The sequence below is a fragment of the Delphinus delphis genome, chromosome 12 (genome assembly GCF_949987515.2).
Source record: "Delphinus delphis chromosome 12, mDelDel1.2, whole genome shotgun sequence".
NCBI classification, from domain to species: Eukaryota; Metazoa; Chordata; class Mammalia; order Artiodactyla; family Delphinidae; genus Delphinus; species Delphinus delphis.
Genome location: NC_082694.2, coordinates 5,845,076 through 5,860,652, shown reverse-complemented (window position 1 = coordinate 5,860,652; position 15,577 = coordinate 5,845,076). Strand labels below are relative to the sequence as shown.

The window sequence follows — 15,577 nt, the reverse complement described above, 5'->3', positions numbered from 1 at the left end:
TCTGTTTTCTTGCCTCTTCCAGCTTCTAGAGGTTCTTGGCATTCCTCGGCTTGTGGACCCGTCCTGTCTTCAAAGCCAACAATGACCAGTCAGGGCTTTCTCATGCTGCATCACTCTGATACTGACTCTTCTGCCTTCCTCTTCCACATTAAAGATCTTTATGGTTATACTGGGCCGATGGGGATAATTTAGGGTATTCTCTCTATCATCAGGTCAGCTGAATAGCAAACCTAAATTCATCTGCTATCCTAATTCCTCTTTGAATAAAAACTAACATGCTTGCAGGCCCTGGGGATTAGGACCCTGGACGTCTTTGGGGAACATACATTCTGCCTATCGCATCTGTCCTTTGCTCTTCAAAGACTCATGTCTGTTCCACATGCAAAATACATTAACCAATCCCAACATCTCAAAAGCCTCAATCCACTATAGAATGAACTCAGAGACCAAAACTCTCACCTACATCTTGTGAGTTCAAAAGACCCAACTCTCAGCATCTCAACCATCTAAATCAAGGATGGGTGAGGCTCTAGGTATAATCCGTCCTGAGACACAGTTCCTCTTCACTCTGAACCTGTGAAACTCAAGAAACAAGTCATCTTCTCCCAAAACGCACTGGCAGGACAGTCATCAGATAACAGCTATAGATACTCCTTTTCCAAAAGGGGGAAATATGGAAGGAAAAAAGGGGTCATCTACTCCAAGCAAATTTCCAAGTCTGCCTGGGTTTCCAGTCCTGGTTTCCAGTCCTGGGAACAATCTTCTATGATTCTCTGCTCCACCTTCTGTGTTCTCCCCTCCACCCACTGAGTCATAGTTCTTTTTTCATGAACAGTAGCAGGTGTTTGTGACTTATTAATTTTGTTTTGTTTTGTAATTTTTATTGGAGTATAGTTGATTTACAATGTTGTGTTAGGTCCAGGTGTACAGCAAAGTGAATCAGTTCTATGTATACATATATCCACTCTGTTTTAGATTCTTTTCCCATATAGGCCATTACAGAGTACCGAGTAGAGTTCCCTGTGCTATACAGTAGGTCCTTACTAGCTATTTATTTTATGTATAGTAGTGTGCATATGTCAGTCTCATTCTCCCAATATATCCCTGCCCCACTTGCCCCCTGGTAACCATAAGTATGTTTTCTACATCTGTAACTCTAGCGGCTTATGAGTTTGTTCAGCCTGCTTCTTGCCTGTAAAATGTGGGGCCCAGTAGCTTTCTTTCATTTCATCTTCTCTCTCTCCCTTTTGGGTCCAAGCTAGCATTGCTTCTGTCAGGCTTCAACAAGGGGAGCAGAACTAGTAGGAGATATATAATAAGAGCTTTGTTGTAAGGAATTGGCTCACCTACTGTGGGTACTCGGTAGACAGATCCAAAATCTGTAGGACAGGCCATCAGGAAGGGTGGACTGGAACTCCCAGGCAAAAGCAAGGGGAATTTTCTTCTGCTTTATTCTTCAGGCCTTTCGAATGATCACATCAGACCCACCCAGATTATCTAGGATAATATCCCTTACTTAAAGGCAACTGATCAGTGACCTTTAATCCTATCTACCAAATACTTCCACAGCAACATCTCAATGGGTATTAATAATAACAGGGGAGTAGCCTAGCCAAGTTGACACCTCAGAAAACTATCATGATGAATAATGTTCAGGGTTACCTGACTTGCCTCCAAAATTATTGTTCTAAAAGAGAAAGAAAGAAAGAAAGAAAGAAAGAAAGAAAGAAAGAAAGAAAGAAAGAAAGAAAGAAAGAAAGAAAGAAAGGAAAGAAGGAAGGAAGGAAGGAAGGAAGGAAGGAAGGAAGGAAGGAAGGAAGGAAGGAAGAAATCATTATTCTAATGGAACATGGGATTTTCTGCTCTTCCTGAACTTATAATAAAGAAGGGTAACAGCTTCCAGTTCAGCAGACATGGCCTAGTGGCAGTTTTGGTGACAACTCTGATAAAAGTGAAAATGAAGTCGATCACGGTCTCTGTTTGTTTTAAGTTTTAAGTCCGACACAGTATTGAAGGGATGGCGTTTCATGTGGCTACAGGAAATAGAAATGAGAACTAATGTATGGAAAACATAGGGTGAGAGGCTTCAGCTCTGTTAATGAAGAGTGTCTGGACAGTTGCTTGTATGGCTCACCCAAAGGTGAAGTGGATGTGTGCAAGCAATAACCGGAAACACTCGGCATAGTTGCTGTACAAGAGATTCAGGCTTGGAGGGGATGATTGACCCACATAATTTGGAGGTTTCTTTCATGCCTGAAAGTCCATAACTTTAATGCTGGAGAAACTGATGAAGTCTTTCAAAATCAGACCTGAATTTCATGGCCAAAGTCACCTAAGGAAATAAAGTAATTTTAATTCCAGGAAACGCAAATGAAAAATTTTCAAGGCCATTTGAAACTATTCAACAGATGGGGATAGGGAGTGAGCATTTTATAATCAGTAGTGCTTTAACCCGATTGAAGATTTTTGTCTCTATCTTCATCCCCTCTGTTCATTATTTTAAGAAATTAGATTTTATACCTAATACAATACAACTTGAATATTTCACCCCTTTCTTATTTTTCTTTTTCTCAAAAAAAGGTATAATTATTAGTAGAGAGTACATAATTATTTCAGAAGTAATTTAGTATTTTAATTTATTTTGCAAAAAAAATTTAGAAGCCATGTTAAACTTCAATGATTACAAATTTAAATTATTTGTAAAGTAATAAATTATGAAGAGACTGTGTTTTTTCCTAAATTCCTATAAACAATTTGGATAAGGCAAATGTAGTATAATTGGCTTGGATGGTGAGATGTAAACACTGAGACAAAATGATCAGATAAAAACTGAGGCGTTGGGGCTTCCCTGGTGGCGCAGTGGTTGAGAGTCCGCCTGCCGATGCAGGGGACGCGGGTTCGTTCCCCGGTCCGGTAAGATCCCACATGCCGCGGAGAGGCTGGGTCCGTGAGCCATGGCCGCTGAGCCTGCGCGTCCGGAGCCTGTGCTCTACAGCGGGGGAGGCCACAGCAGTGAGAGGCCCACATACCGCAAAAAAAAAAAAAAAAAGTGAGGCGTGGGAATTCCCTGGTGATCCAGTGGTTAGGACTCTGTGCTTTCGCTGCTGAGGGCGCAGGTTCAGTCCCTGATGGGGGAACTAAGGTCCCACAAGCCATGTGGCACGGTCCAAAATAAAAAGAAAAAACAAACAAAACAAAACAAAAACTGAGGCATATAGATAAATTTTGTTGTTATATGTTGCTATTATAATAGAATACCTGTAGAATTATATTTTCAGGAGTCGTATAAATTGGATACTGGCATATTCTTTTCTTTCTCAATGAAATTAAAAGAATTAAAAGTTAATTATTAGGCTTTATATCCATTTGATCTCAGGAATGAGAAATTTCCTAGATCATTCTAGAAAAATAGTATTCAAAGCAAAGCAGGTACCTTGTTTTCATTGCAAGTTATGTGCTTTATTAAAGAAATTCTCTACAGAGGTTTTGTATCACGAAACTAAGTGGTGTTACTGGGAAAGGCATTATAAGCGTCAGTTACATGAACAGTGATGGAAAAGAGGGTATGCTCCTGGAAAGTAAAGCCCCTTTGTTTTCCAAGGTGGATTAACCCTCCTTGTGTGTCTTGTAGGGTTAACGTTTCATCAGCAATCATTTTCCTGTGTTTGGTTTTGCAGCTGATGGATCACTTGAAGGCTGGAATTGAAGATGTGTGTGGGCAGTGGAGCCACTACCAAGTGAGAGACAAGTAAGGAGGCAGAGGTTTCACCACCAAGGAGGGATATATGTGACCTGCGGAACCTCAGAAGGTTCCACTGGAAGCTAGGTAGATGGGATAAGATAAAAGCAGAAGGAATCCTGAGGAAGGTGGCCAGGAAGATAAAGGGCCTGGGAGCCATGCCATACAAGAAGCAGGCAGAAGTCCTGGGAAATGGAGAGCTACCAGGTGGAGGAAGCAGTGAACTTGGGCTTGGTTGCTTTAGAGGAAACTAGTACAACTGACAAGTGGAAATTAGAGACACCAGATTTAAGTTTAAAACAAGGACAAGTTTCCCAGTGATACGAGAAGCACAACCAGGGAATAACAGGCTTCAAGAGGCTGCAAAGGAGGGTTGGTGAGTCATCAGGGATCCTGGGGAAGAGATTCCTCCATCGTGGGGGAGGTCCTTCCCGCATAACGATTCCGGGGGCCCTCTTCTCCACAACATCTCACATTTCAGAACTCATCCTCTTCTGGATTTAGTCTACAGCCATATTTCTTAATGACGTGGCCCTGAGGAGAGTTTATTGAGGATGAGGAAGACGAGATTTTTGAAGTTTTACACTGCTGTTTGGAGGATGTAGGTGTTAGCCGTAGTTCAATTAACCAAATGGTAGACATTTCCAACATATTGATGTTGGTGATGCCAAGAGAGACTAGATCTTTAAAATTCTGGCTCTTGCAGGGTGGTGGCACAGAAACTGAGAGCTTTTGAGTGGGATTTTTTTTTTAAGATTTTTTGATGTGGACCATTTTTTAAAGTCTTCATTGAATTTGTTACAATATTGCTTCTGTTTTATGTTTTGGTTTTTGGCTAAGATCATGTGGGATCTTAGCTCCCCGATCAGGAATCAAATCTGCACCCCGTGCATTGGAAGGCGAAATCTTAACCACTGGACTGCCAGGAAAGTCTCCTGAGTGGGATTTTTTTTTATGAGGTAGAAAGAAGCATCGTTTTAGCAGTCCTTACAGTGTTAAAATAGAGTTTAAATTCTGTGACTATCCACCGATCTAGAATTTAGGCCATGGATTTTTTTTTTAAGTTCAAATGCCGTAGTTATTCCAATGAAGCATTATTAAATATTCTTCCATTTAGCCGAATCTATACCTAACTTTCTAAACTGTGTCAAGAGCAGTAAGACACCCTCACTGTGTTCTAGGTCTTCACAATGTAGTACATGTGGTCCTGGGGGTGGGGTGGGGGAGAAGAGAAGGAGCCTGAACAAATGATTATGGTCAATATGGCGCATGTTATAACAGAGGCAAATGAGTAGAACTATAGCAATACAGAAATGGGAGTGGGTTTGGAAAATAAATGAGTTCTCTAGGCCAAGAAGAATGGAAAGCCTGCCAAGCAACCACAGTAGCAGCAGTGTATTTCCATCTGCAAAGGCAAGGGAGAACATGTCATGGTTTGGATATGGGAGAGTGACAAGGTGAGAAAAAGGTGAGAAAAAAGGAGGACATGACTGGAAAGACAGGGACACGCTTTTATGGTACAGAGCTAAGGAGCTCTCTACAGCCATTAACACTATAAAGTTCTATTTGACCTTTAAAACTCATATCAAAAGGCTATTAAGGGCTTCCCTGGTGGCGCAGTGGTTGAGTCCGCCTGCCGATGCAGGGGACACGGGTTCATGCCCCGGTCCGGGAAGATCCCACATGCCGCGGAGCGGCTGGGCCCGTGAGCCATAGCCGCTAAGCCAGCGCGTCTGGAGCCTGTGCTCCGCAACGGGAGAGGCCACAACAGTGAGAGGCCCGCGTGCCGCGAAAAAAAAAAAAAAGACTATTAAATAGGAGAGTGGCATGGCCATACTTGACTTTTGGAAGGCAAACTACAACAGCCATAAGGAAGCTGGATTAGAAAGAGAGGAATTATCTTTCACATGATCTCCTTAACTCTCCTGTGTTATCACTATTCGTCTCATTTTATTTTATTTATTTATTTTAAACTTATTTATTTACTTTTGGCTGCATCGGGTCTTAGTTGCAGCACGCGGGATCTTTCGCTGCAGCACGGGCTTCTCTATAGTTGTGGTGTGCAGGTTTTCTCTCTCTCTAGTTGTGGCGTGTGGGCTTATCTCTAGTTGTAGCATGTGGATTTTCTCTCTCTAGTTGTGGCGTGTGGGTTCCAGAGCGCCTTGGCTCTGTCGTTTGCGGCTCGCAGGCTCAGTGGTTGTGGCCCGCGGGCTTAGTTGACCCGCGGCACGTGGGAAGTTAGTTCCCTGACCAGGGATCAGACCCATATCTCCTGCATTGGAAGGCAGATTCTTTACCACTGGACCACCAGGGAAGCCTCTAGTCTCATTTTAAAGATGAGCAACCCTGATTACAGCTTGTCCCTTCCTTTTGTTTGGTTGATTTTCAATGTATTCAGGTCCCTAGGCCATTCTTTCTTTATTTTAAAAAATGTATAAGTGCTATGATTATTTTTTTTTTAAATGTGTTCAAAGTCACATGTGTTCCAGGCACTGTCGTGGTGTTTTTCAGAATAAAGTTAAGTGTAGTTTGTTTCTAGAAAAAGGATATACTTACATAACACATACAGAGACTGAGGATTTCCAAACTGTTGGTTTCCATTTTTAGGTTTAAGAAGTTTGATCATAAGTATTTACGGAAAATCCTAATCCGTGAGAACCTGCCAAAGTCGAGCATCGTTTCTTTGTACAAGAAGCTGGAAATGAAACAAGCTATTGAGATGGCAGAGACCGGGATACTGAGTTCTACAGCCTTTTCCATGCCCCACCAGTAAGTGACATCTGCCCTCGATCTAGACTTTCAATGTCAGAATTACAAGGGGCACTAACTCATTGTTCCATTTAAAGGTACTATTAGGAGTGAAGAGGCAGAGATATGACAAAGGAAAAATGGAAGAAATAAGATCTAAGTCTTGGCATCTTATAGCTTGGTCCATGCTCGATCTGTTTCACCTAGTTTCTGAAAATTACTTTCTAGCAAAAAGAGGAGAGTTTTTTGACATCTTTCTTTGGGAGGGCGGGGCAAATGAATTTATAGAAGATCTTTAGCATACGTTACAAGTCTTCCTGTTTAGACATGTCTACCCTTTCACCCGTGCTCATTTGCTTCTGCTAATCTTGCTGTTGTCTTTGTCCCATAAGTCATCTCTCTTCCTGTCTTCTATGAGGAGAGACCAGGTCAGCGTCCTAGGATGCTAACTTGGATTTGGGCACGAGTGGTATAGGAGCAAGAGGTGTGGTGATTGGTGGGATATTTAAAGAGAAGGCCGCGTTTGTAATTGTGTCTCAGGCAAAGATCTGTGTGCAATTGGGAGAATGCCGCGTTTGTGTGAGACCAGCTGTGAACAGGAGCAAGGAGGGAACTGGCTACCAGTGGGACAGAGGGTGGGGTAAGACTGATACATACCCCATCATTACAAGATGATGCCCTTTGAAGCCTGGTGCTTCAGTTGGAGTATCTGGAAACCAATTGTCCCAAGAGCTGGTTAGACATTTTTTAAAGCTGCTTTAAGTCTCTGACATTTACCGAGAACTCCTTGAATGTCATAAGAATGAATTCACCCCCTCCCTAAAGATGCCCAGTTTTCTCCCAAGAAATGGTTTACGAATTGGGGAAATTAGTCAGAACGTATATTTAGCATAAGGAACACCAGCTCCTCCATCCTGACGTCCTCAGAAGATAATGAGTTTCAATTATCTCCCCACATCCTCACCTCTGAAAAGCAAGTTGAGAGAAGAGCTAAGAATAGATAGCAATGAAATTGTCATTAACACCTGAGTGTTACTTCTCATCCCTTGCTTGCTAATGAATCAGAAACACCATCACCTTTTTTACATGGGGAACATTTCCAGGAGCAGCCCTGAGGGCACCTTTGTATAAACAGAAAGCTTTCTGCCGTATTTCTCAGCGAGACTGTTTTCGCGGTTGGTTGGTTGGTTTGCGTGCTGCCCACTACATGGCTTTAAGGAAATTTCTGGTCCTAAAACGGGAATGTGCTAACAAATATTTATTGGAAACACCGTGCTGAGCCATATGAGAGCCTGAGGCAGAAAAAATGATCGGGGATACTGATCTCGTCTTTATTTAAAATGTTGATATATCACTCATCATGGATAATTTTGCATTCTTTTATTTTCTACAATATTGCCTTCAAATCCTACTTCACTTGATTCCTGAACTTTGGGGCATCCCCTTAGCGAAGGGGAGTACTAGGGCACCTGTTATGTGCCACGGCCTGTGGAAGCAGACGGTCCCTGCCCTCAGGGAGTGCACCCCTGGAGCAGGGTCTTGATAGTAATAAAATAGGGCACACAAACATAGGATCATAAAGCCCAGGGAGCTGTGAGAGGGTGAGAGGGAACCTCATCTGGTCCCCAGGCATTTGACCTGCTCACTGAAGGATGGATGAGAATTAACTCAATGCTCAGCAGGAGGGCTGGACCTGGACGGATGCAGGCAGTTTAGACCATGAGGAACTTCCTCAACCTTCTGCTCACTAGTGATGTAAGCACTTGGTCTAGGAATGTAGGGGCACTTATCTCAAATGAGAATCAGTCTCTCATGTGCTAAAATATATTTTGAATCTCTGTACATTACGTTGCACTGGTCATAAGCAGGTTTCCCAGTTCCTAACCTCAAGGCAATTTTTAAGCCAGTTTCATTTAGAGGATGCCCTTGTGTTGAGTCAATTATTTTTCAGACATTGACTCAAGATTAGTAAGAGAGCCTTCTAGGTTGGAGACATTTTTTCCCCCTATAGCCCAAACCGGTTAGTTAACCGAGGTGGGAGAGGAGATTTTTTAAACCGATATTTACTACAAGTTTATTATTTAAGTTGCATTCATTTGATCTCATCAGAAATCTGTAGGACGTCAAGCAAAAAGGAATTCCTCTCCTAAGATCAAAGCAGTAATTTCTTAAAAAACAAACCTTCATACAATAATAGGAAAAAGAAGTGTGTACTCAGCTCACTTTTTGTGACTCCGTATGAAAGGATAACAACAAAACGCACATATATTTTTTTTCTTTAGAAGTTTAAGCAATTGTTCTACAAGAGGTTTAGATTTCCAAACTCTGTGACCTTCAGGAGAACACTACCCCTAGAAGCTGTCTGTGGCACACGGCAGACACTGCTGATTCTAGGGAATTCCTTGACTTTTACGTACATTATTTTATTTGACTCTCAGAACAACCCTATGGAATAAATAGACTATGGACTTTGATTATTATTCTAACTCTGAGGCACCTTGCTTTACCCATGAGTAGGAAGTTCTTAGAAACATCAGTGGGTAGAGGCTCAAGCCGATTAAAAACTATTTGGTTACTATTAAAGAGAAGAGATATGAAAATATTTATAATAAAGATGTTAAAAGAGAAGAAAGTGAAAGATAAAAAGTATTTATAGTAAATGTATAGGCATAACACACTAAGCTGTGCGACTTCAAGATACTGTCTTTAGAAACTCCCAAATAGTTACAATGTCATGTATTAAAAAGCACAGATTAATTTATTGCAGTGGAAGAATTTTTAAATTGATCACATAATGACAGGTATAAGTTCACAGTCACGCATTCTGACACCAAAGACACTAGTATGAAGATTCTGATGCCATGTTCACTTCCATGATGGAACGTTGCCTTGTAGGGAGCCGGGCCCACAGCTCTGCATTCTTCACTCGTTCTCAGTGTTGGTCACCTTGGTGACCTTTCTAAGAAGACACAAGGCAACCACATACACAGAAGAGCTGTTAGTACCATTGTTTACTTAGTGGGCACATCCTTCAGTCAACGTACATTTCCCTGGATTTCACGTATAAAGCTACTAAAAGAGGATGGATTCCTCCAAATAAATCAGGAAATATTTGACCTTTTGGGACTTCGTCTTATGGCATGAAGATAACATCTACTAGATTTCATATCTCTATTGCTGTGTTTAGAACTGAAACCTCTTTTTACAGCATTATAGCTCTGATTTTTTAAAAAAAGTTAAGGCAAATGTGAGCTTTTTATTCAAATACACTTAGATGCAGATTTCCCCAGTTTGATTTCAATGGCCATGAAATTACCAGTGGTCTTTTATTTAAGGTAATAGAGGTTTCTTTTATATCTTGTTCCAGCGATGAGACTCTCACTTTATAATTTTACTTTTTTTGCCCTAGAGATTACTAACATTCAGTTTTTCTGAGGATTGTATCTTTCCTGTGCTCATGATATCATTTCAGGAGTGATTTTGCTAACGAAGTAGCAAGTAGGAAAGTCCATGCATCAGTGATTGCCCGAATCAATCATTCATCCTTCTGATTCTATAGCTGCAGCTTCTCAGTGTGAATAAATACGAGGCAATGCTGCTGGGAACCCTGTACTGCACACCCAGCCAGCAGCCTAAATGGGCTTGAACTGAGTCTGGTCCTTCCCAGAGTGGTTAATTATAAACTGGGGAGAATGCCAAGTTAGATTTCCTATCTCAGGTTTAACTTTACCCATAGTTTTTTCCTATTTGGTCATTTTATTATGAACACACAAAGTGGAACTATTTGATTAGCTGTTGTTTCTGTTTAGCAATAGATTCCTTCCACCATAATAAAGGAATGTGTTCAGATTGTGGGAATGCGTGGGTGTATCTAAATCAGAATAAATTTTATTTGAAGGACATTTAAACAGTTAGGTTGAAATGCCCTGATAGTAATGTTTAAATCGCCGAGGGTGGTAACTGAGTATCAATAGTGTTGACGTTTGCAGCTCCGCGATACGGAAACTGGTTTCAGTGATTTTGTAGGAAGGGCATTAGTCAGTCGACAGATCGCATTGCTAAGTAAATGCTGGCGTCCTGTGATATCCAGTATCCAAGCCCTTAAAAATCTTTTACCCATTGTGCATTACTTACAAAAATATCCTTGCTATGTATGACGATATCGCTACCAATGTTTGGGGAAAGGGACTTAAAAAGTGGCCTGTCTTGAAACCAATAACTTCTTGTCTCTATGGTCAATTATCCTAAGACCTGTGCAAGCAGGTACCAGCACATCAGCACACGTGTGCTTTTCAAAAAGCTGCAGCCAGAAAAGAAAAAACATCACAGCTCCGTAAGGGTTTACACCAATATGTCAAGGGAGGTAATTGTACTGAAAGATGGGTTTAATTTTCTTTAGTTCTCCTATTTTTGTTGTTCCTATGTTCTACAGTGAGCGTATATTATTCATACAATAAGTTTTTAGAAATTACTGCCACTAGACCGAAGTGATTGAAATCAAATATGTGTGTCACATGAGAATTCTGCACATAGCGATGTCATGACTGAAATCCTCGGAGGACAATTGTTCATTGACTGCTAACCTGGCCATGACTTGGCTTTTAAGCCCTTTTTTTGGGGGGGGGGGCGGGGAGGGAGGGGTGCTTATGGTGAAGAAGGCTGAAAGAAGTCAACTGCTTCTAGAATCTCAGAGGGTCCAGTGTCTCTGAGCTGGCCTGATTTTCATGGTGGCAATGGTCTAATTCTCCTCGTAAAATATGATTTTAGTTTCTTCCCATTATTCTTTAACCAGAGATAAAGTCCCTAAAGGGACAATTCCAAGATAAATGTACTTATAAAGGTACTCGTAAAAATTTAGTACCGCATAGATTAGTGCTATTCAAAATGTGGTTACTACGTGGTGTTGTCCGTGAGCCTTGAAGGAATAATCTTATTTCTGTTGAATCTAACAGTGAAACATTTGGTTTGCCCTTTGTGGTATCCTTTCCAGAAATGTATTTCCTAATCATTGATTTTTATTGTTTTTTACAAGCGTGTCTGTTCCTAATAGATACGGAGGAAAAAAGTAACTGGTTTGCCATGACTTTAAACTCCTTTTTAAAAATGGGTTAGAGAAATTCCCATATACAAGCTATAGGCAAAGAAGCCACATGCTCAAAATGTAAGTCAAGACACACATGCTGACGTTTCATATGAATTTACTAAAACAACAGGAAGAGTTATGTTAAAAACATAACCTTTACGTTTATCAATTAGAACTCCTGAAAGTAAATTCATCCTTTTGTGGTCCCCTTGCCAAGATGGAAGAATAATGCTTGGCTTCCCTCCAATGATGTTTCCAGGGCCCAGAGGATACAAGAAACCAAAAGACTCTCCCCTGAAGATGTGGAGTCCATGAGGGACATTCTGACACACAACATGTACCAAGTTCGACAAAGGGTGTGTATAAGACGTGTCCCTGTTGCCTGTCCTGGGATCCAGTCCTCCAGGAATCAGCTCTTGTTCATGTTATTCTCTCCAAAGCTGTCTTCTTGATGAACAATTTCTCTCTGCTTAGTTTGGAGAACAGAAAGTTAATTGTTATGTTTCTGCAGCAAAATCGGCACCCATGGTATAAAGAGAAATGCAAATCCAGTTGCAGGCCCTAGGGGTCAGGCTGCCCTAGCCCTGCAGCCCCAGAGTTTTCCAGAACCAGCAGGGCTCCCTCCCCCTCCAGAGACAGAAAAGCAGTGACACGCACCCACCATGGAAGAAAGATGGCCCCAGGATGCCTGTGATGGTGGAGTTGTTTCAGCGTGGTTGACTGTAATAGAGCTTAGAAAACTGAGATGGTTTAGATTAGAATATCGAAACCACATTGCTGAAAGCCTAAGATAAAAAAGGAGACATTTCAGGGACTTCCCTGGCGGTCCAGTGGTTAAGATTCCAAGCTTCCACTGCAGGGGTCATGGGTTCGATCCCTGGTCCGGAACTAAGGTCCCACATGCCGCTAGGCCAAAAAAAAAAAAAAATATATATATATACACACACACACACACACACACACACACACACACACACACACACACACATATATCCACAAAAAGGAGACACGTCAGGCATCGTATTTTTCAATTTTGGAAAAGGGCATGGAGGCTATAGTACTTGGGACCTGGCCCAAAGTTCACAGCAAGAACATTTCAGGGACGGTAAGTGAATCCTCCTGAAACTTTGATTTAATCAAATGGTATTTTCATTTGTGTCCTCTAATTAGGAGTTCTTTACGTTTGAGGACTCAATGGAACATCCCAATTGTTGACTAGGGTTAGAAGTGAGTTAACTGTGAGGGCCTCGGTTTTGGTGACCAGGTCATGGGACTCCAAAAACTCATCTGGTCAAAACTCATCTTCTCAAGTAGAAGATGCTGAGGTCAGAGGAGTTGTTTTTTCACTTGTTTAAGATCTCAGAACGAGTCTGCATTGAGAGCCCGGGTCTGCCAACTATCCACCCACAGCTCTTTCCATGACTTCAGAATTGCATGGTCCAGGGCAAGGGAATGTCTTCTGGCTGCTGTGCCGAGAAGGTCAGTGATGAAGGGGAATGTGTCAGCAAAAAGGCCCTGCACCTGCGGGAGGAACCCAGGTCAGCGACACTCACAGCACACTTCGAGTACATTCAGCCGCTTTCAAATCATTCCAGGTGAAACTGTTTCAGCAAGACTATCACATTCCACCTTAGATAAGTCGTTAAGAGCTTCCTGATTTGAAGAATGCTGGCCGGCTCAGTGAGGGCTGGAGTCCAGAGGGTGCCTGGTACTCAGACTTGCCCCATGGGGGTGGAGGTTGAGTTTAGGGAAAGTCCAGAAATAGAGAGAGAGATTCTGGAACTCCAAGCCGCCCCAAAAATGAGGCTAACCGTGCATTCTCTCTTTTTTATCAGGTTCCTAAGTAATCAGCTTTCTTCTTCTTTTATCAGTGCCTGCTCAGACTGACCTCCAGGTTTCTCCCTTCTAAGCTGTGCAGGATCTCCCTTCCTTGTTGACCACATAGAGCCAGTAGGTGATGGAAACTCCCACGGGGAGAACATACATAGTAAACAGAGGGGGACTCCACCCCCGAGATGGCTTTTGCTTCCTCTTTTATTACTTGGGAGAATGACTCACCAGTCCTACCCTTTCTGTCTTTCCTTTCTCATCCTAACCTTTAAAAAAATTTTTTTATAATATATTTTATTTAAACCACTATATGAAAAATATTATTTCAACACATCATAAATTTTAAAAACTACCAATGCGATACTTTATACTCTTTTCTTTTAAATTAATGTCTTCAAAATCAGTGTATAGCTTATTCTTACAGCACATTACGATTCGGATTAGCCACGTTTTTTTTCCTTAAAGCCTCCTTTATTTTTCTTATTTTTAAAAAATTTTTATTTTATATTGGAGTATAGTTGATTAACAGTGTTGTTGATTGACAAAGGTGTACAGCAAAGTGATTCAGTTATACATATACAATATATCTATTCTTTCTCAAATTCTCTTCCCACTGAGGTTACTACAGAGTATTGAGCAGAGTTCCCTGTGCTACACAGCAGGTCCTGGTTGGTTATCATCCTGTCTTTTTTTTTTTTTTTTTTTGCGTTACGCAGGCCTCTCACTGTTGTGGCCTCTCCCGTTGCGGAGCACAGGCTCCGGATGCACAGGCTCCAGATGCACAGGCTCAGCGGCCATGGCTCATGGGCCCAGCCGCTCCTCGGCATGTGAGATCTTCCTGGACCGGGGCACGAACCCGCGTCCCCTGCATCGGCAGGCGGACTCTCAACCACTGCGCCACCAGGGAAGCCCTATCATCCTGTCTTTACGTAGTTCATATGGCTCCTCTCCTCTGCCATGGTCCTCTTGCTCTCTTGAAGGAAAAACCAAAGGTGAAATCCAGGACAACTGTCTGTCTGCTTTGTTGCTCGTGGGAAGTCTACAGTATTGAGGCTTGTCACAAAAGGTGACATCTGTAGTACTCTAGTTTGAGTGAAAGAGATTCCCGTTAAGCACTTCGTAAACATCTGAGGACCATGCTGGTCTGTGGTTCAAGACAAATTTTCACTGGCCTCTGTGAAGATAAGGAAGACATTTTTCATAAAACTAAACTGATTCAATTTGAAAAACTGTTCTGTATCGAAGATCATGCCCGTCCTACTACTTTGGTTAAAAGACTTTTTCCTTTTTGAACTGATGGTGGTGATACTAATGGGCTGATTTTTTTGTGCGTATCTTTGATTGGCAACATTTTAAAATAGCAACCGTCTAGACATTGCCGAAGTCATTTTTAAATTCCCCTGATCCCTAAACACTCAGCAACCGCTGGCCTAGCATAACAAACGTGACCTGGGAAAGAGAGTGTGTGCTGGCTGGGGGGGCACCGAAGTCTGTGGGTACCTCGGGGGTGATCACTGTGGGAGGTCACAGGGGGACAGCGCAGATGGGGGGCACTAGCCTGTGAGCCAGACGCAAGGCTCCCACCGCAGCTTGGTCCTGAGGGGCTGGCCCCGAGCACAGACCTTTCCTCCGGGGCCACAGCTTGTGCCTGTGTAATTGAGGCAAACGCTCAGAGGACCTGAGCACCACCTGCTCGCTCTACTAGTCTTTGTTCTTGGTTTTTCCATGGTCTCCTGAGGCTGGAAGTTGTGCTGAGATGTCTGTACATGTTTGACATCCCCTTCTTTCTACAGACCCTGTCCTACAACAAATACAACCTCAAACCCCAAACGAGCGAGAAGCAGGCGAAAGAAATCCTGATCCGCCGCCAGAACACCTTCAGGGAGAGCGCGAGGAAAGGTCACAGCCTGCCCTGGGGAAAGCCGGTAAGGCGGAGACACTGACTCACCTGAGCTGGGCCGGGCCGGAGCAGGGCCTTGTCAGGTGACTACCTCAGTATTTAAACAAACAAACAAAACCACTACCTCGTTGACAGAAAAAGACAAAACTAAGAGGGTACAGGACACCAGACACCCCCTTCTCTGGGCCTGGGCCCTTTGGAGCCCAAAGCATCGGTCCACGGGGTATGTGGCAGCAAACTGCCCTCCAGGATGGGTCAGTGACTGGAACACACTCCC

The 15,577-nt window shown here is 42.5% G+C and overlaps 1 protein-coding gene across 1 annotated transcript in view; it reads left to right on the top strand.

The window, feature by feature from the left end:
* SLC9A4 (solute carrier family 9 member A4) overlaps nt 1-15,577 on the top strand; it is a 58,432-nt gene that overhangs the window by 35,588 nt on the left and 7,267 nt on the right. Inside the window, exons 7-10 of the mRNA XM_060027657.1 lie at nt 3,678-3,748; nt 6,347-6,508; nt 11,830-11,926; nt 15,194-15,325. Of these exons, the coding sequence (XP_059883640.1) occupies nt 3,678-3,748; nt 6,347-6,508; nt 11,830-11,926; nt 15,194-15,325 (462 nt within the window). The remainder of the gene's footprint in view (nt 1-3,677; nt 3,749-6,346; nt 6,509-11,829; nt 11,927-15,193; nt 15,326-15,577) is intronic.